The sequence below is a fragment of the Phoenix dactylifera genome, chromosome 2 (assembly GCF_051530095.1).
Source record: "Phoenix dactylifera cultivar Ajwa chromosome 2, Ajwa_hap1_PhDact_Kaust_v1.1, whole genome shotgun sequence".
In the NCBI taxonomy this organism is placed as follows: domain Eukaryota; kingdom Viridiplantae; phylum Streptophyta; class Magnoliopsida; order Arecales; family Arecaceae; genus Phoenix; species Phoenix dactylifera.
Genome location: NC_143191.1, coordinates 55,221,749 through 55,241,922, shown reverse-complemented (window position 1 = coordinate 55,241,922; position 20,174 = coordinate 55,221,749). Strand labels below are relative to the sequence as shown.

Sequence of the window (20,174 nt, the reverse complement as noted above, 5' to 3'; positions counted from 1 at the left end):
TCTCTTCACAGTTTCAGGCTTTCAGCCAATAATTTCACAGTTCAGGCATGATAACTAAATTTTAAGCTGGCTCGGAGAAACAACAGAAACCAACTTCACTAGATTTAAACTAAAAGAGATTTGGCTATATAGAAGGAATTTTCTTTTTTTCTTTTTTTGATACAAGGAATCTTCTTTTCTATGGTATTCAAGCACTATAAAAGTATGAAAAGCATGGACCAAATCCACAATATTAGCCTTCTGCTGTTATCATGAATCAATTTCAAGAGAGAGACCAAGTTCACTGATGTTCCGACGATCAAATACCTTTGTGAGCACATTCTTGATTAAGAACAAGGACTAACCAAAAGAAAGATGATTCAAAAGCTTCAATGGACCTTTAGTGAGAGTATAATTGCAGACTCGAAAAATCAAGCTGAAAAAACTAAAAACAAATGGGCTTCCAAATGCCTTACTACCTTTTTATACTTAAATCAGGGGTTATTTCAGTCCTCTTCTGATATAATCAATCTGACGAAGCTGCACCCAAGCCCTCATACTGTCATTGTCAGCTTAACTCATCCCTCTCTCTCTGCCATAAATAATAATAATAATAATGGTTATTAAACCATGTATGTTTGAATAAGTTCTTCCCAGCATGTTTGAGGGAGCTTTAACTGAATACTGCACTCAAGTCGGGGACTTCTGTAGCTGTACTATGAGCAAAATTCAGCAAAGACTTTATATGCGGAATCTCTTTGGGCATTGATCCAGTAAGAACCTGCTTGCACGGTGAAATTCATGTGAGCAGATATACCAAGATTGATTTAGGAATTCATTGACATTCTCTTCAAGAGTAGATTTTGCATTGACAATCAACCAAAGATCATGAGCAAGCGAGTTTGCGCGCGCACGAGAGAGAGAGAGAGAGAGAGACCTCATAACCAGTTTCAGTAATAAGGACTTCATCCTCGATCCTTATTCCAATCCCCCGAAACCTGCAGACCAATCAACAACTTGAGTGAACAGAAGGGACAATCATCTGTACAAACAAAGGGAAAAGCACTCGTCCTTATTCAAATACTAGTTCTAATACAGGCTGTACCTGTCTTTTGCATCATAGGATATGGGTATATAAACTCCAGGCTCAATTGTTATCACCTGCCCAAAGCAAGCTCATCAGTGCAAAACTTCTGAAGAAACAACTCCCCTTAACTGTAATCATATAGCACGGTCAAAAACTCTGCACCATAAAATATACGCCTATGAAAACAAAATGATGGTAAAAGGAAACATGAAAATAATGTCTTAAAAAAATAACATTCATCTAATAAGAAATTAGAATCCAAGATATGCCGTACCGGCCCCAACCAAGAGTACGGGGCATACTGTACCATACCAGTTCAGTACCGGTGCCCGGTACGGATGGCATACTGACATTTAGTACGCAAAAAATATTCCGTACCGTACCATACCGACACTTTACTAATGTGGCACCGGTACAGGGTTCAGTACCAAGACGGCAAATCTTGCTAGAATATGTTGTTTAAGCAGGTATGATCATATACAGTCCGTGCATATGAAGCAGTTCGGTGTAATTACAGCAGCAGGCAGTCTTTGGATTGTTTCAAGCTTCCAATCTTGCTGTTCACCAGCCTTGCAGAAGCAAAGTGTGGGTGTTTGAAGTGCAACCACATATTAAGGGTCAATTGGTGTAGCTTGCAGTGTTGACCATGGGATCCAAAGAGGCACATTAGAAGATGGGGATTTATGAATAGAATAAATACCAAAACTCAAAGTCTATCAAGTTTACAAGAACTCTATAAACATCATGGACTGCATTTTAAAAAAAAAAATTGTGCCAAACAATCAAGATTGCTAAACATCATCCTGTAATTTTAGACATACAAGCATGAGATAGGCAAGGAAAGTGAAGAAAGGAAAAGGAGCGAAGTTTGTTGGTTGGGGCGGGCAGATTTTGGTTCATTCTCTCTAACATAAAGCAATAGCAAATGGGTCAGAGATTCATGCAAAACCAATCTTATGCACCTTATTAGAATGGGATCTTCCAAAGTCCCAAATGCAAGGATTGACAACACATTTTTTTCTTGAAAAAACACCATAGCTTCCATGATAAACTCGGAAAAGATCGTGTGAATTGGATTTTTATGAAAGGTATCATATCATAATGACTTACAACACCTGGCTGCAACGGACGGTCATTGCTGATCATGGCTGAGTCATGAACATCCATTCCTAGATAATGCCCTGCCTCATGATACAGAAGAAAATGTTAATTATATCAGCCTGCTGCAGAGGGAAAAAAGGAACAAATGCTGAAGAGCAATGAGATACTTGCGACATATATAGCACATGCAGCATTCTTCCGGGGGGAAACTATTAGGGCATGTGAAGAGAATTGGTATATGACCTATTGAAGTTGGATTCAGCTCATGATAAGAGTAACTGGTCTCATCTTTCAGGATTCCGATCTCTTTGAGTCCTCTCCTTAGCATTTGAACCTGCACTAGCATGTCGCTATGAAAAATTAATACGACAATGTCGCCAACAAGATAGAATAATGCTGCTACAAGAGATACAGAGCAGACAATTTCAGGCAAGGGACAGGCAATGTATACCATGAAGTCTAGTGTCATACACCTAATACTTCAAAATACATCACACAGTGCTATTTCAAGCACCAACTTGACATAGAGCATCTCACCACTGCCTATTTTTAATAAGACATTATTTCTGTGGCTCATATAGCAGATCCGATCATCAATTAGAAAAATGCTTAAAATAAATTATTAATTAAATCAAACTAGCATTGCCAAGGGGGACAAAGAGACAGAAGAACCAGCCAGTATTACATGAAAAAAAACCTGAAGTACAATGTTGATGTTCGAAAAGGAAAGTTAACTTGGAAAGCTTTATGTAAGGAATTTCTGGCAATTGCCATTAAGATAAAGTATCTGATTTAAATCTTTTTGTGTTTATCATTTACAAAGCATTAGTTGGTGCTACTTTGTTTACATTAATACTAAAGGATAATTTCATATAATCTGAGAGATTATATTTTGATGATAAAGAGCCAACACATTTTACAGTATTCTGACGAGAAGATTTCTAACAATAATGTGAATTATAATTACAATGAAGTTACAGTCAGAATAAATATATCAAACTGATTTTGGGAGATCTGTGAAAGGGTAAGAAATGCTTATGACAGTGCAATCCTCAGAATATTTGTGTTAATAATAACATGAATTTGAGAAGACAGAAACTATAATGACTAAACACATCAACTGTCATTCCTGAATAAATAGCAATGCATATCTTTCAACACCTGTGTAGAGAACTAAGATGCAAATCTAAATTTTGTGAACAATAAGGGATCACTGACCATACCGAATAATTATGTATCTGCTGAATGCTCACACCAGGTTTACAGAGCTTCACACATTCCTTATTTGTCTCTAAAATGAGACTATATAATATTTCCTGAAAATAAATGCCAACACAAGAACTAGGTATCAGAATACATGCTAACCATTTATAAATCGAAATTTAATGAATAAATCAGGTTACAGCACAAAACCTGAAACATGGATAGCCCAACTAGATCCACTGGTATATGGCCAAATTTGTATACAATTACAGTTGCCAAGCAAAGAAAAGAACTTTTAAAGTTAATTGCAAATAAATGAATCATCTGCACTCAATGAAGTTGCGGAAACTCGGCATTGCAGCAGACATGTCAAGGTATGCAATTAGACCATCTAACATGTAACATTATTATCGCACTTTCTCCCATATGATATCAAAAGTGGGAAGGGTCAAGATAGATCCATCACTATCTCCAATGCAAATAATTCCACAGAAGAACATATACTGAATTATTATTTTAGGTAATACCAAAACTTGGTGTTGTTCCAAATCAATCTTGTACAAGTGATTCTGATTGTTCAGTAGGCTGGGTGACAAATTGAAGTTAAATTAAATATTATGAAGCATGGGTTGATTATTTAACGTTTAGCTGGAGCAAAAGTAACTGGCTGATGGTGACTATTTAAATTCTCTCTTGGGCAACAAAGTTTGTGGTGTTTGGAAATTTGCAAGTCATTTAAATAATTCAGAGTAGTGCTTTATCTGGACAAGTATTTACTTGACATACATTGTGGCAGAATAGCTAACCAAATCAATGGCCTTTAGAGTTCCTTTATGCAAAGAAACCTGGCTAGCAAGCAAGCACCCAAACAACATTAATAAGGGAAGAAGATAGCCTTCTAAGGTAACCAAAATTAGCCCAGGAGCCCATAGTTTGACAGTATCAAACTCTAGCATCAAGTAAGAACAAACGGCAAACAGTACCTCATTATCTGGAGGCACCATCAATCAGAATAAATTAAATAAAGCCAAAAAATCCACATGTTAAGGGCTATGCAGACTAATAAAATAAGAATGTTAAATATTGCTGGAAGCTCTTTTTTCCATAGCATATAACTGAACATCCATGACTTGTATTATTGGGCACTTCAATGGATAGCCAGCTTTCTGTGGTAGTTTGAATATCCACATGATGCACATTTATGTATTCTTTGCTGTTGAAACTTTTAGAATTGTAACTATATTTTTTTCACTTGACATAAAAAAAAAACAGGATGGAATTTTGTTTATTTAGAAAATCAAACCATGCTGCACCAAAAAATGCAAAAAAAAAAAGGAACCAAACCAAGATCCTTATTGACAAGCAAACAGTTATATACAAAGGTTCTAACTCACAAGAGGGAATATTTAAATTCCATTTAGGAAAACATATAGACTGATTTGAGCTCTCAAAAGAACTAATTTTTTATCAGGCCCAAAGATAGTTCAGCACAAACTGCTGTAAGTTGTTCTCCTGCAGACAAGCTTCAAGATGCTACATATAGTTTACTATGTAATAGAGCATGAGCTGAGCAAAGGGACTTTTTTTTTCTTTTTGGTTATTATGAGAATTAAAATTTTAATCATGACTGTTATATATGTAAGTTTTGACCTCGGAGGACTTTGATGCTATAGTTTGCAAAATGCTACACTGTCACCAGGCATTATTTCTTATTTAGTGTTTTGTCATAGGGAAGTAGGAGCCACTTTGCTGCAACTTTATATGCATAAAAAGATATTCACATCATTGCTAAAAGAGCTGCAGGGTAATGTAATCTGGACACCAAGATGTGAAAGACTACTTTTTTTTCCTGATTTTATTGGCAGTACTCATGCACAATCAGTGTGAGTCGCTGTTGTATAAAAAATAAAAAGAGTACTTTGCCCATATATGTGTTTCTCTATAGGTCATCACCTGATAAGTACACCCTCACAAGTATGGCCCGTCAGGCCTCGATGAGTTGCGAAGTGCCATATCAATAGAGTTAGATTGCACGTTTTAGAATCCAACAAGCAATTTCCTAGTTTCCTTTGCCTCTTCGATCCACTTTTGTTAATTAAAGAAATGACTTCTTGCCTCCAAAATGTAGGAACATCTAGCATTCATAAAATGCTCATGTACTTATGCTGAGAGCTTTTGAATAAACTAAAATGAGGAAAAACAAATGTATCACATACCTGAGCAGAGGAAAAGCTACCGCATGGTGGCCAGGTGCGGGTTAAATCACTGAGATAACCATGGAACTCACACCCAACATCCATCAGTACAAGTTCCCCGGCTCTGACCTGTCAAACTTCAAACATCAACACAACTAAGATGACAAATGCTTGACATCTGGAAGTAAATTTGATAATACGAGAATTGGACTTACTTTCTGATCATTTCTTGAATAGTGTATAACACTTCCATTTGCCCCACCACCAACTACCGGATTGAACCTAAACAAGACATATGAACTCAAGTTAAGCATGACCAAGGAACTCACTTAACATTACATTCAATAGCATGTGAAACCAATACACCAGGATGTTCCCAGCAGGTGATCGTTTCTGCATAAAGCCCTCACCAGGTATCAGGATTTCGCATGACTAGTGAGGCATGTGCAACTAAGATTGAGTGTTCGGAGAAAGCCAATTCTCCAATCACACAGGTGTGTACGTCCATCACAAACTAGTACAAGGCCCTTATGGGATTACTCTTGAAGCAAAGAAGTTGGAAGCAAGGAAAATCAATAGCCATATTTAGAATTATCTTTAGAACAAATAAACTAACAAGAAAACATGCTTCCTTATTTTCAACTTCCATGATGTCACATATTTACAACTTGCCAGATAAGGAGATATTTTAACCATGGATGTTATGGTGGGTGTTCTCAGGCACCTTAATATATCTAAATTCAATTTGTAAGCTGCAAACCCCATACAGTGAACACCTGCTATTACTGAAGATTACACCCATGACATACTTCAACCAAGATGATGACTGTAAGCCAAAGTGCAAGATCAAACAGACCAACATATGTCCACTCCTTTTTTGCAGGCCAGGGTAAGGTTCATTTAACAACAGGAAGAAAATAATGAAACAGAGGTCATAAGAAAATAGGATTAAGGTACATGGTAGCTTCTCTAACAATGACCATCTAAAGTAATCAAAACTGCTTTTCTAAAGAAGATCCTGACATATTCCCTTCTCATAATATACATAATATCAATTTCCTCACCATTTTGCACTGTCAAATGTTCCCTTCTAAAGCCACCCTAATATAACTTCTTTCAACATGGCAAGATTCATCCTTAAAAACTTATATTCTATTAAAACTGTTTTACAAAGGGATTTGGTAACATAAATAATCTAACAAAATTGTTGACCTTCATAAGGCAAAACTTGCATGGAACATGACTCCACATAAGGTAATGGAAAAAATACATAAAATATACATTGAAAATATGATCAAATTCTTAAAAAAGATAAAGTTCGGTCATAAGAGAGAAGCATGGCTGCTGCCAACCAAAAATGGGTGATTACTTCTAGAAACTATACAAGTGAATGACAGAAAATTTTTACCATGGAATAATTCCCAGTTGTTACCATGGAATGACTCCACCTCATATGTATAAAAGAAACTTCAGTCATTAATGTATAAAAATGCTTACGCCATTCTTTGAGCCCCTCTCATTTTGCACTCATATTCAACCTTAGCTGATAGCTTGCTTTCTTCTGGAAATGTCCTCGAAAGCAACATTGTTTGCAACAGGGACTGGTCAAAAAGGAATAGAATTTCAGTGATAAACAGCCAGTCATCTAAACAGACATCTTACCATCGTCCAAGTCATGTGTATATAAAAAATAAGTCAAGTCTCCATAAACCACAATTTAACTGATTAACTTAAAATAAGAATTCAATTAAATACTAATATTTCGATATCTTTTTATTTGAAAGAGCAACTTCACCATTTCTCATTCAAAAAAAAAAAAAGTCTTCCAAGTTCAAACACAGAATTGTTTGAAAAGACTAGAGAGTTTGTCAAAGATAAAAAAGTACAACTAATATGGTTCAAAATTTTGATATCGAATGATAAAAACAACATATCAAAAAACAAAGGTGTATCGTGACTCTACGAATCATAATGATATAAGCTGAAAGTCTCGAGGCATACAGTGAAGGCTCTATGGAGTTTTATTTTTATGGTTGAGTGAGTAAAGAAGCAAGAAAAACTTGGTGGAAGACAAAGAAAGGTAAGAAATATGCGAGACATGTTCTTTCAATCCTTGATTAGCAAATATTTAATCTAGCCCTTAACAAATCTTGAAACAAAAAGTAAAGTGGCCTTTACTTACGACCACATATTAATGCCCTTGTGAAAGTTAGAATGAAACATATATCTTCCCATGACAAGTTTTGGCATTCGAGTCCACACAAAACAGGATCATGCAAAAATAGTTAGCAACCCATTCTTTCCCTCCGTACAGTTGTGAAATTATTTCAAGTTTGCCAGCCTTCAGGAATCCTGGTTGCTGAATACTCAAGATGAAATAACTTGCTAGAATGGCCCAGGAATTGCCACAAGCCTCAGATGTTATAAGATAGAAAGGTATATAAAACATAGCAAGCCCTCCAAATTGCAAAAGGCCTTGAACCAGAACCACATCACCTTGGCATTTGGCATGGAGAGACATGTTGGTAATGATTATTAGGCATTAGAAAAAGAAGATCAGCTTCTCTAGTTAAAAAGTCAGGGAACGAGAGTTATAAAGAAGCAAAAAGATCATCAATCACTAATGACAGCATCAAAGATATAATAATAACACATGTATGCATGCACCCATGCACACAGGATTGGGATGCAAGTTATGCCAGGTTGATGTTTAACCCAGACCAGTATAACCCATTATGAATTTTTGGTCTGATTGGGTAAATACAAATTTAACTTAGATTTCGGGTTTGAGTTAGCCATTGTACTCCATTGTACTCAAATCAAGACAACCATATCAGATTTAGATTATTCGACCAGAATAGAAAGCAAACGTGACATTTTTAGTTACATGAGTTGAAACAAATGAGGTGAGATCCTTCTACCAAATAGTTATATTGTGTTTCCACCAAAAGACTACAAGAAGAGGATACAAATTCAAATACATAACCTCAAACCTCATTTGTGAAACCATGGTAATTCTTTTGCTTTTTCTTTTTTTAAAAAAAAACATCTGGAAATCGTGGTTGCTCTTGTTGATCAAAGTTATTTCTCTACTTCACCTTATCAAACATGTTAGAGTTTTAGTAATTCATCTTATCAAACCATGGTAGTGTTGGTAAGTCAATTGTTTTCCAATATATGTCTAGATTTATATATTTGCATTGTACAAAAATTGCCCATGTAACATTTTTTGGATGATGAGATTTTTTTATAGCAGTAGTACCATGGTAGTGGCAGTTAGTCAATTGTCTTCCAATATATGTCTAGATTTATATATTTTCATTTTACAAAAAATTGCCATGTAACATCTTTTGGATGTTGAGATTTTTTGAGAGCAGTGGCACCTAGGAATGTCCTGAAGTGCCAGATTACTAACAGTATATTTCTGTGAGCATTGTGAAGCATAGAGGATTGATTTGTCTCTTTCTGTAACTAATATTGCATTAATATCCCTTTAAAAGACAATTCAGTTATCTCATCTTGGGTATTTAGCATTTTGTAAAGTCTGATAGTTAATTGCATTCCATTCAGTTGGACTTCAATTTACCAGCACCAGTATTCTTTTTGCGTTCAGCTGTACAGAATCAAAAGCTACTGCTGCACCAATAATCCAACAGAAATACACGTCAAAAAAATATACATATGCAGATAGTGCAAGAAACTTTTTCCCTACTTAAAGTATTAGACATTATGAGCAGAATACAACATGCTACAAGATGTAGAGATAGCAAAACTAGATTTTCTTGCTGCTAGATAATTGTAAATGGAAAGCTAATTGATGCAAGAAATGAGTGGTTATGAAACCAAAACAACAACGTTAATATATTTTTCTTTTGTGTAAATTTTCAACTATTTACATAATTAAAGTAAATAACTTTGCTTGAGCAAAATTAATGATTGAACAAAGTAGTTGAAGTGTCTAAGTGTCATGCCAACCAGACCTGGCATGCAATTGATGCAGATTCTCTCATCAACTTAAGTTCAGATGGAGATTTTATCCATCGCATTTCATGAGTGTAACGTGAAAGATCTTTCACTCTGTTGTTGAGACTTGCCCCGCGAAAGGCCTCCAGCTCCATATAAGATGGTAAGGCTGTCTTAATATTATGGAACAATCTTGATGCTCGTCCAATCATTTCTGGAAGGATCTACATCAGCAGAAAAATGGTCGAGTAATTTTATATGGTCGTTAATAAGCAAACAGATCCCAGAACTGTGATGTATTAGCAAACAAGTGGTTTAACAAGAAAGCAATTACTGATATATTAGAGTTAAATTATACTTTAAAACATCGCGGACCAACAAAGATAATTGAGATAGGTTATATTTGAAACTTGCCCAGCAAAATGGAAGTATCTAAGCCAGCGTACATTCAATCTCAAAAAGTGGAACTCTGCTAGCCAATATACAAGATAATAAGTATGGCATAAAAGTTTGACTTAATGGCAATTCCAAAGAGTGATACAAATTGGCATGTATTACATGTTAATTTGCAAACTTATAAACATATATACTAATGATGCCAAATTGAAGAACTGACCTTGTGCATCTTACTCAATGGAAATGCTTTTTCAGCCTTAAAAAAGTCCAAGGCTGCTTCAACTCCAGCAACCTGACCTTGCCAAACTACATCCTGTAAGATAGTAAACATAGAGTTACATGTTGTATGTGAGAAACTGGTGACTCTATACAAAATAAATATGAACATTTAGTGAAATCCCTGAATGATAATAGATGATAAAACTACGACACTCATCGTGGGTTTTAATTTGAAAAAGATAGATAACTATAATATGTGTGTGTGAGAAAGAGATACAAATTTAAACAATGCATTTTGATTTACACAAAAAATATAAATATGTTTAATGAAATCTACCAAAAAATGGAATAATTCCACAGAAAGGGCAGTAGTTCACTTATCCAGCAACAACAAGATTATGCACTGGTGGGAAGCTGGAAAGTCCCAGACGAGATTATATTATTATTTATTACATAGTCCAGCTGAATGAATAATGCACGATATTATATAGCACCCCATGTTTTAGCTTAAAATGTCAGAGATATAACAAAATGCTAACAGGCAGATAATACTCAAGATATATGTGAATCGAACAGAGTATCTAAAACTTGGGTACTGTTATCATTTTACAGAATATAAAAGCCTCACATATTCAGGCACAAGCATGTAGTTGCTTTTGTTAAAGGAGAAGTACTAAAATAAAATTAAAAAATTCACAAGAAGGAATAAGAAAACCAGGGTTGGAAATGCCTATTGAGGTTACACCATAGTGCATACCTTAATACCATCTTTGCTGGCTGTTATCACCGCATGCTGGGTTGTATCTATTTGTATCGGAGTGACACAAACAGAAGGGTAGCAATATAGTGATACGAGCTTCTCTGTTTAAATTTTTAAAAGGCTTCATTTCTATTCAAGACAGACTGTGGCTCTTTCTCATTTTTTATAAATTAAAGGTACCACATACAACCTGGATGCACCAGCAACAGAAATTATTGTTTTACATCAAACTAATGGTTACAAAATCAAGGAACCTTATAATATGTATAGCTTCCAGCATACCGCCAGAATATAAACTTCTGACATTATTGAAAATAGGTACAACACCCATGATGCCTTGCTGAATTGTCATTTACAAGACCTCCATATCATCCATCATAATTTTTAAGCTTAATTGTATTATGAAAATACAAATATAAAAAAAGGCTAATACCCGGTTATAGTTCCAACAATCCGGGGTCCTAAGAGGAACAAGCTGGGGATAGACCTAACTTCTGATATATTTTTTTTGCATAAAGTGGCTGCCCCAGGACTTAAACCCATGCCCATGCACTTGTCAACCCAAGCTTTTTACCATTGCACCAAGCAATGGCCCCTTACTAAAATATAAACATAGCTCTATAATATTAGTTTGAACAAGAAATACTTAAAATTATATACTGCATACATCAAATATCAACCACTATAGAAATCTAGGATCATGGATGATTCTAGAATTTTCAAAATTAGTTTATAATTATGTTTTTGTGTACCCCAAAGTCTGAACCATTTATTTCATGCAACAGCTAAGTTTTTTGGCTATTCAAAATGATTCCACCACTACTAAAATACAAACATAGTTATGTAATATTAGTTTGAACAAGAAATAGTTAAAATTATATAACATCAAATATCAATTCATACTATGTGCCTTCAAAGACAAAGTTTTGTCATGATAGTTTCAATTCGAGCCTTTTCCCATCAATTCTAAGGAGCAGCTTGGTATGGGGTAATCACACTAATATTAAGCATGTGGCGGGGACCAAGTGTCGGTCACTCACTTCCCACACCAAAGAATTCCTTCTAGCTTCTTGGCGTTGGCCTAAACAAGGTGTGCCGCCTTGACCGAATGTAGATAGCGCCAGCCAAAGGGTATTCGGCAATGTTGCTCCTTCCAATTCCAAGTTATACTTGGCTAAGAATGGAGTATTGCACTCCTCTTCGGAACCTTAAGCTTTGGTAGCCAATGAAGACAACTCAAACGAGAATGCTGAGGCATCAAAGGCAGCTTTGATTCAATGGTGAAAAGGAAATACAAATGTTCTAAGGAGGGAAGATGGTCCCTTCCTTAGCCTAATCCAAGGGGGGTTGATATACCCTGCCTTGGCCCAAGTCCCTAAGGACCGAATTAGGCAATATGCCTACCCAAGCCTCTTGGCCAAATGCACTTTACAAGTGGCTAACTGATACAATATCCAAAAGTCCCTCCCCCCATTCAACTCGGGTCTATTTGTAGATCATTACATTGGCATGCAGTGGCTCCTCCTTTTGGCTGACTAGTTGGACCCTTAGGCAACTCCTTTGGAACTCCCACTGCAGTGGCTGCTGTCTTGATCCGGTTGCCATTTGGTTGCTAACAGTTTGGCCGGTGGTTCCAAGGATTTCTGGTGGTTGGCCGGTTGTTGCTTGTCTTGGCGGCGGTTGCTTGCAGTTTCTTGCTGTTGATAGCTTTTGACTGCAACTTGTGGTTGCTGGTGGTTCCTTGCAGTTGGCCGAGCTCTGGCTACTGCAGAGGCCTTTGGCCGGTCGGTTTTGGCTGTTGGCGCTCCTCTGTGTTTGCCTCTGCAGATGGCTGGTCATGTGACTAGGGCCTGGCGTGCTGGCCAAGCCCCTGCTACGCGTGGGCATGGGCAGACCAGGGGCCGCACTTGATTTCCCACGCCTGCCCCTTTGGTTAGGCCCAACGGTTGCTGCTGTGGCTTGACCCATTGGCCGCTTGGGCGCTGACAGTCCGGCCGCTGGGCGCCTGGGTGTTGGTCGCCTGGGCGTTCGGTGGTTGCTTCTTGCTCGCACCCGCACGCACACGGACCTGCTAGGGTTTTTGTTCTCGTGTCTCCTTTTTCTGAGTGCTTCTTGCGGGGTTTTTATGGGGGCTGCGTGTAGAGCAGCACAGCTGCGGGGGTGTGCGCGGATGGAGGGGCCAACCGGATCTTCGACGAGATGCCTCAGCTGTTCCCCGATCAAAATCCTTTACAAGTTCGACGAAGGTTATCTTCTTCTCCTTCTTCCCGCTTGTTTTATCTTTAATTTCTCGATCATCTTGTGCGGGTTGTGATTGTGTTTCACAGGTGAAGCCTTTTATTTCCTCATCACCTACAATGAGTTTTTTTTTTCATTTATAAATTTTATAATCCTTCTAGTAAGTTCCTCGAAATCTTGGATGGATCAAGAAGGGCATATGAGTTGATTTTTATCAGTTTAGAAAATTGTGTCATTTGTTAATGAATAAAGTTACATCGAACTGGTGTGCTGGCCAAGCCCCTGTTGCGCGCGGTCTGGCGGACTGCGCGTGGGCATGGGCAGACCAGGGGCCGCCCTTGATTTCCCACGCCTGCCCCTTTGGTTAGGCCCGACGGTTGCTGCTGTGGCTTGACCCGTTGGCCGCTTGGGCGCTAACAGTCCGGCCGCTGGGCGCCTGGGTGCTGGTCGCCTGGACGTTCGGTGGTTGCTTCTTGCTCGCACCCGCACGCACACGGACCTGGCTTGCCAACAGTCCGCGCGCGCAGGTCGTTGCCTTCCATTGCTCATGGTGCGCGCGCGCGCTGGTCTTTGGTGCCAAGGGCCCGCGCGTGCGGCTGGTTCATCATGGTTGCCCCTTGTGCGCGCGTGCGGCTGGTTCATCATGGTTGCCCCTTGTGCGCGCATGCGCTAGTCTTTGGCGCACGCCGGCAGTTGCCTCCCATTGCTTATGGCGGTTGCCCCTTGCGCGCGCGTGCGCGTGCGCTTGCCTGGGCCGCGGATGCCATGGCCGTGCAAGCACCGGTCCTCCTGTCGGTTGCCTGTGGCTGCGCGCGCGCAGTGGCCTGGACCAAAGGCATCCAGACCATGCGCGGCTGGATATTTGGTTTGGCCCTCCTGGCCACCCGGTTTGGTCTGCGCTTGGCTCTCCTGACCAACCGCCCGTCCCGACTACTGAGGCGCCCCAACCGATGGTCTGCGGTCTTGGGCGTGCCTCTGCTGTGTCTTGTTGATGCTGCTATTAGCCCAGCCTTTGTCTGCCAAGGCTGGCCGACCCTCGGTTGTGCCCCCATAAATGAGAGATGGCCACTAGGCAGACATGAGCTTAGCTCTTGCTTCGCCTTGGCCTCCATGATTTGGTTGATTTGGTGAGGAGATTTAGAGGGAATACTAAATATATTTTTATCATAATATAGTTTACATGATTAATAAATATATTTTTATAGAATTTGGGGTGGTTTTGGTATTATATGGTCAATGATCTTGGATTCTCATGAAATACTAAATAGATTACTCGTAGATATTTGGGAATCTTTAATCACTGCAACATAGCATACCGAACACGGTGATCTTAGATCATCGTGGATCAAATTATCTTAGGATAAGGATCACCAATGACCTAAGATCAACTTAGCAATCCCATTTGGGTCACCATACACCAACTAAAAGAGTCATTCACATGTCAAGGGGTGCAAGAAAAAGCTTATTTCTTTCATTCAGGAATGGAAACTAGACTGGGATGCAAAGAACTCTTAATCGCCAACGGAATCCAACCAAATCCTGGTGCATTGAAAGGCCAGCCGATCTGGACTACTGAGTGAATAAAGTATTGCTTGCTTTGACTTCTGCGAGCCCAAAAACCACAGCCAAAGTTGCTAGAAGTGGCCTAACAAATACATTGTACTCTGTCAAGTTTGAAATGGACCTTTCTTCACTTGTAGACCATTTTTCTCGCCTTCACTGCCTCTATTTCTACTCCAACTCAAACTAAAAAGCCCTAGATCCATTATCATTCACTACGTTAAATGCTCAGGCAAGGCATGGTAAGCTTTGACTTCAAAATCGAAGGAAGATTTGAAAATGCCAATCACATATTTGTACACTGGTGTTTAGAAGACATTGAATAGCATATGATAATTGTGAACATTTTCACATATTTCTGCATCTATCCATGCTGGATCATCCCAAACATCGGAATAGTTCAGAATGATATGAATATTGTGAAAGACATGTGCGCAACATGCGATACTTTGATCCTTGAGAAGTAAAAATCATATTCTATGCCAATTTCGCAATGCCAAACAGAATAATTGTGCTTATAGGACAGATGATGAACCAGGAGCATTCTCCCTAACTTGGAAGATTTGAAAGTTGCCATAGAATACGGAAGGAGTTTTTGCAGAAAAAACTAAATGGGCACAATTATGAAAAGATCAAAGCTTCAGATAATAGTTAGCATCTAGTTTGAACATCTTAGTGCAACATGCCATCCAAATTCAACCAAATTATGCTCAATAAAAGTTGAAATGCAGCGCCTGCATGAGGACCACAGTATGCCACAACAATATATGGCCTCATAGTTGCAATGGCTCTCAAATCATTAACTATCATCATAATGAAAGGTTTTAGCTGTTGAAAAGCATTTAATCTCCCACAAGAATAATCATCCGAGATCAACTGAACTTCGATTGCACTCATCAACCAAAAAGTAAAACACAACAGACATGCAGCATGTGTGCAAACAGACAGACAGACAGACACAGACACAGACACAGACACACACACACACACACACAGAGCACTGAAGCAAATATCAAGCATCAGTACCCAAAGACAACAAATTTGTTCCCTATTCACCAGCCTCAGTCAGCATTTATAGAGGGTGAGAGATGTGCTGTTTATATTTGATATTCAATGTCCATGACAAAGGCAAATTATATTAGGCATTGCTCTGTTGATTGCTGTAGTTTCCTTGTCAAGTGGGCAAGTTGAAGTTTTACTTTCTAGATTTCAAAACAAGGTTCTAAAATTCCAGCAGGACAGAATGTACATAATTTAAGTGTTCAAACACTGCTAAATGAAATAGATTCCCTTGAGAAGCATCCTACCTATGAGTCGTTAACTTAGATGTATGGTTACATGTTGGATGTCACTCAGATCTTATGGTAGCTCAGACACCCTTGTCCATAAAGAACCTAAAAGTTCAGTGCCATATGGCCTTATCAGTTGTTTACACTCCAAATCCTGTCCATGTTATTTTACTTGTTTTTTAGCATCTACCAAGTGCCTGTAGTACTAACAATCCTGCGACCATTTAACTGCAAGTCATTGTTGCCAGTGAAGTAATTAACTTTTCAAAGAAAAGGTCAAGCAAGAATATGTGACTGAAAGCTCGTGAATAGAATTGGACACATCCATCATTTGGGCTTCAAACAGCAAGAATTACCACATGGCATATGTTTTATACTCAGTCACCAAACAGCATCAATTCAGAAAGTCATATCAAATCCAATAAAAGACATGCATGCCCGTTCCTACAAATCAGAATAAGCAGCAGATGAGAAATGGAATTTATGACTTACATGAGGATCTGGATCGGGCATAAACATACATAAGCCACATTCCTCACTTAAAACTGCTACACCACCAGGCTGTGAACTACCTGTTATATAGAGGTAATCAGCATCCTGTCTAAATGGATATGGCACCACATCTGTCATCATTTTTACAGGTGCAGATGCAATTATAGCCAAGCTCTTTTCTGGAAGCAGCTCCAAAAGCCTTTTTCTTCTTGAGATGTACTCATCACATGTGATACCTGGTGTAATTTCCCCTTCTGCTAATAACTAAAAGAGAAATGAAAGAAAAATTTGTAATAAAAATGAAATCAGTTCTCTAATTATTAATACTATCAACAGCAATAGGTTATTAATGCATGGATATCAAAATATCAAAATTTCAACAGCTAGATTTATTTTTGACATTGTTTTACATATACTCACTGCACACAGCCACAGAAAGCCACCATAAAAAGAAAGATCACAAGCAAATGGCAGTACACCTTATTGAAGTATGGTAGAAACCAATGTACTTTTACAATCATTATACTGAAACACTAAACTCTGGGTGTTCCAGGCAAGTGAAACTTTTCTTTAAACTTATTTCTGATAATGTGTAGTTCTAATATCTACAGGAAACAAGTTGCATGAATCATAGCATGCTAGAAAACAAAGGCATGGGTTGGAGAATTCCAGCCACAAACCACATAATTGCCAGTCAGGAATATTTTCAATGGAAATATGAGGGAAAAAGAAAAGCACAAGATTGCACAGTGCCTACATAAAGCATGACCCAAGGATTGACAAATATTAGCTATAAGATTAACTCAATAATCAAAGTCGAATCCAGAGTAATAGGATGCCAGATTTTACATTGGAAAGCCATCTATAGTTTCTTTACAGAACTATGGCAGGAAACTTTAATGGCTGTTATAAAAATGGGTAGACAAGGAAAAACTAGGTCCAATCAATGAGCATCATAAGACATCTTCATCAAAGAGCATAGAGCGGCTCAATGATGAAAAACAGATCTAACTCAGAAAGAGCACAAGAAAGCATAATATCACTTGCGAGAACATAGCATAACGTGACAACAATTTTTCATGCTTCCAAACTGGAGCCTGTCAAATAGAATTCCTAAACAAATTACCCAGCAAGAGAATTGTCTTATATAAGCCACGCAAAGTGGAATGGAAATGTGGAACCAAATTATTATGCTACCTTATGCTGGCAAACTTAGAGAGTTACAAAACAAAAATGAAAACTATGAAAATAGCTTCATGAAATCAACTTCTGGAAGAGAACCCCCGACGGCAGGGGGAGGAGTTGGAGGGGATAATTGTTATCTAACGGATAACATAGGGACAGTAAAATTCTTTAAGTGGACTATGTTCAACAGATCATCAGTATCTATAGGTTACAACTTTAGGGGGGTGAACTAGTAAAGGTTGAAGGAAATACCTGAGGGTGAGATAAGGAAGTTGGCTGCCCAACATCCACATATCTTTCGGTGGCATATGTAGCAAGTCCAGTAAAATCATGCCAAGGAGAGAAAACTTGAGAGACAACCTGGAAAAAAATGATAAATGATACTAATATCATCAGACCACTGTCGCATTCTTTTGAATAAATTGGTAGATTTTTTTTTTTAAGGACAAAAGATTGCCAGTACTTAAAACAGTCAGTTATGCAATTAAGTGTGTATGCAACCACAGTCAGTCAATTGTTTCAGTAGAGTTTCTAATAGATGGTTCGAGCTAAGCATGATGACAGCAAGAAAACTCGTACAGAGAGCTTGCGTTCCCCATCAATAAAAGTTCCGTGGTATCCAAACTGCACATCCGAATATTTGACCATCAAACGACCATCTCTTCTCTTACAAGGCCGAATACACCCACCATGGCAAAGTTGAGAATGAGAAACGATTGATGCTTCATAGGGTTAGTCCAATATTGAATCCCAAAATGAAGTAATCAATATCAAACTTTAACAAAACCGTTTGGAATTATAAAAAAAAATGATGCTTCATAAACCACAAATTTTTCACTTCAGCAATATGATAATATGTTAACGAATTAAAACAACACTAAAAATATGACTTCCCCATTTGCAGAAACTCCAAGCCTTTTTAAGTGAAGTGGGAAGAACGGTTTTGTATCTTTTATTTTAAAAAAAAACGAAAAAAAACCGAACAGCTCGATAGGCATGTAAAGTTCATCAAATTCATAATACAAAACAATTTGAAGAAGAAAGAACAGACAACCTCCCTCACAAATTTGAGAGTACATCAATACATAAATTCCAAAAATAGAAGGACAAAATATTTTTTGGTGCGGAGATAGGAGAGACGGAAACCGCTCAAAGATCCAATCTTGGAGGGTTTCGAGTCTCGCGAACGGAGTTAATCATCATCAGAAACGGAAGACTCCGCAAAAAAACACCTTTCCCCCAGGATAAAATATCCCACATGGGGATTCGAGTCAAAATCGACTAAAAATTCGATCTTGGAGGGTTTCCCATCCTGCCCACGTTGCTGATCACCGTCAGGAATAGCAAAAGCTCGAGAAAGGAACGGTAGGGAAGAGAAGCGGCAAGGAGGAAAGCCAGAAAAAGGATCACTCCTTGGAATCGATGTAGAGAGAGATGACTGACTACCTTGCGGATGGAGACGCTGCCCGCTAGTTTTCTTGTCCTCAAGAACCGCGTCGCCATGGCCTAAACCTCTCTCCCCTCGCTTCTCACTTTATTGGGTTTAAGAAGAGAGGGAGTTGTGATCCTAACCGTTGAATGGGAAAGATGATCCGAACTCAAGCATCAGCATAGGTGGGAAAGATGATGCCGGGCTATTTTAATGTGTTTATACCGCACAGATGTATAATTTAAAGGCTCGTTTGGTTTCCGAAAAAGAAGGGAGGAAAGTATGGTCAACGAAAAAGTAATAAGATGTTTCTATTTTATTGAAGTTTTCAAAGAAGAAAAACGAAAAAGTTGTATTCCTATGAAAATATGATTTACACGTTTTATGGAAAAAAATTTCTATAAAAAATATAAAAAAGTTACTTTTCCGTGAGTCAAGAAACACTCAATTTTTATTTTTTTTCCAAAAATGCCCTTCAGCATTAAAGAGACATTAAAAACATAATTTTTATTAAGGATATAATAAGAATTATATATAACTTTTCAGAAAATTGGATGGTCAACCAAATATAAGCACTCTGAAAATCTATTGATTTTTTATTGTCAACCAAACATACCAAAAGTACTTTTCCAGACGTTCTCTTTCCAAAAATCTGCTTTCTAGAAATCATATTCCTAAAAGAAAAAAAACTTTCCACGAATCAAATGAGCCCTAAAAGACTATTTGTTAAGTACAAAGGAGACAACTTACCGACCCAATCCATAAACAACTCAAAAGATAGCATTGGATATGAAAAATAAACCCAATTAGCTATTATTAGATTGGGTTTGGATTCTAAAACTAGACCAAAGGCTTCCAAGGTTGGGTTTGGATTAGGTTGATCCAAATCCAAAAAAATTATTAGATTGGGTTTGGATTCTAAAAGTAGACCAAAGGCTTCCTAGGTTGGATTTGGATTAGGTTGATCCAAATCCGAAAAACCAAAACCCCATCCAACTATAGCCATACATATGTGTGGATAGAGATATAAATGAGTTTTATCCGTCAATTTTTCTTTATATTATAGAATAAAAATAAA

The 20,174-nt window shown here is 38.0% G+C and overlaps 1 protein-coding gene across 13 annotated transcripts; it reads right to left on the bottom strand.

The window, feature by feature from the left end:
• Positions 1-216: 216 nt before the first annotated feature.
• Positions 217-19,268, bottom strand: LOC103715767 (Metallopeptidase M24 family protein). Of its 13 annotated transcripts, none has more exons than XR_015975864.2 (14): positions 18,247-19,116; positions 17,920-18,027; positions 16,483-16,746; positions 10,145-10,237; positions 9,546-9,752; positions 7,063-7,166; positions 5,781-5,847; positions 5,587-5,694; positions 3,391-3,483; positions 2,335-2,501; positions 2,177-2,247; positions 1,085-1,140; positions 917-977; positions 217-760 (listed from the first exon to the last, which is right to left on the bottom strand). XR_015975864.2 is itself a non-coding variant. In XM_017844866.5 (14 exons), exons 1-14 carry the CDS (start codon positions 19,168-19,170, stop codon positions 653-655), a joined length of 1,488 nt encoding a protein of 495 aa, XP_017700355.4. In that variant the 5' UTR covers positions 19,171-19,268; the 3' UTR covers positions 217-652. The 13 variants fall into 13 exon arrangements, 5 of the variants coding, with proteins under 5 accessions (XP_017700355.4, XP_008801734.4, XP_088573175.2 ...); XM_017844866.5 differs by having other exon boundaries at positions 2,411-2,501; positions 19,114-19,268; XM_008803512.6 differs by having other exon boundaries at positions 2,411-2,501.
• Between the last annotated feature and the right edge of the window lie 906 nt (positions 19,269-20,174).

Excerpts from the sequence above, each read along its gene's own strand:
- LOC103715767 (XM_008803512.6), bottom strand. The coding sequence starts at position 18,315 with ATGGTCAAATATTCGGATGTGCAGTTTGGATACCACGGAACTTTTATT. Across the intron at positions 18,028-18,246 it reads ATGGGGAACGCAAGCTCTCT|GTTGTCTCTCAAGTTTTCTC; the intron begins GTACGAGTTTTC and ends ATTTTTTTCCAG. Across the intron at positions 5,695-5,780 it reads ATTCAAGAAATGATCAGAAA|GTCAGAGCCGGGGAACTTGT; the intron begins GTAAGTCCAATT and ends GAAGTTTGACAG.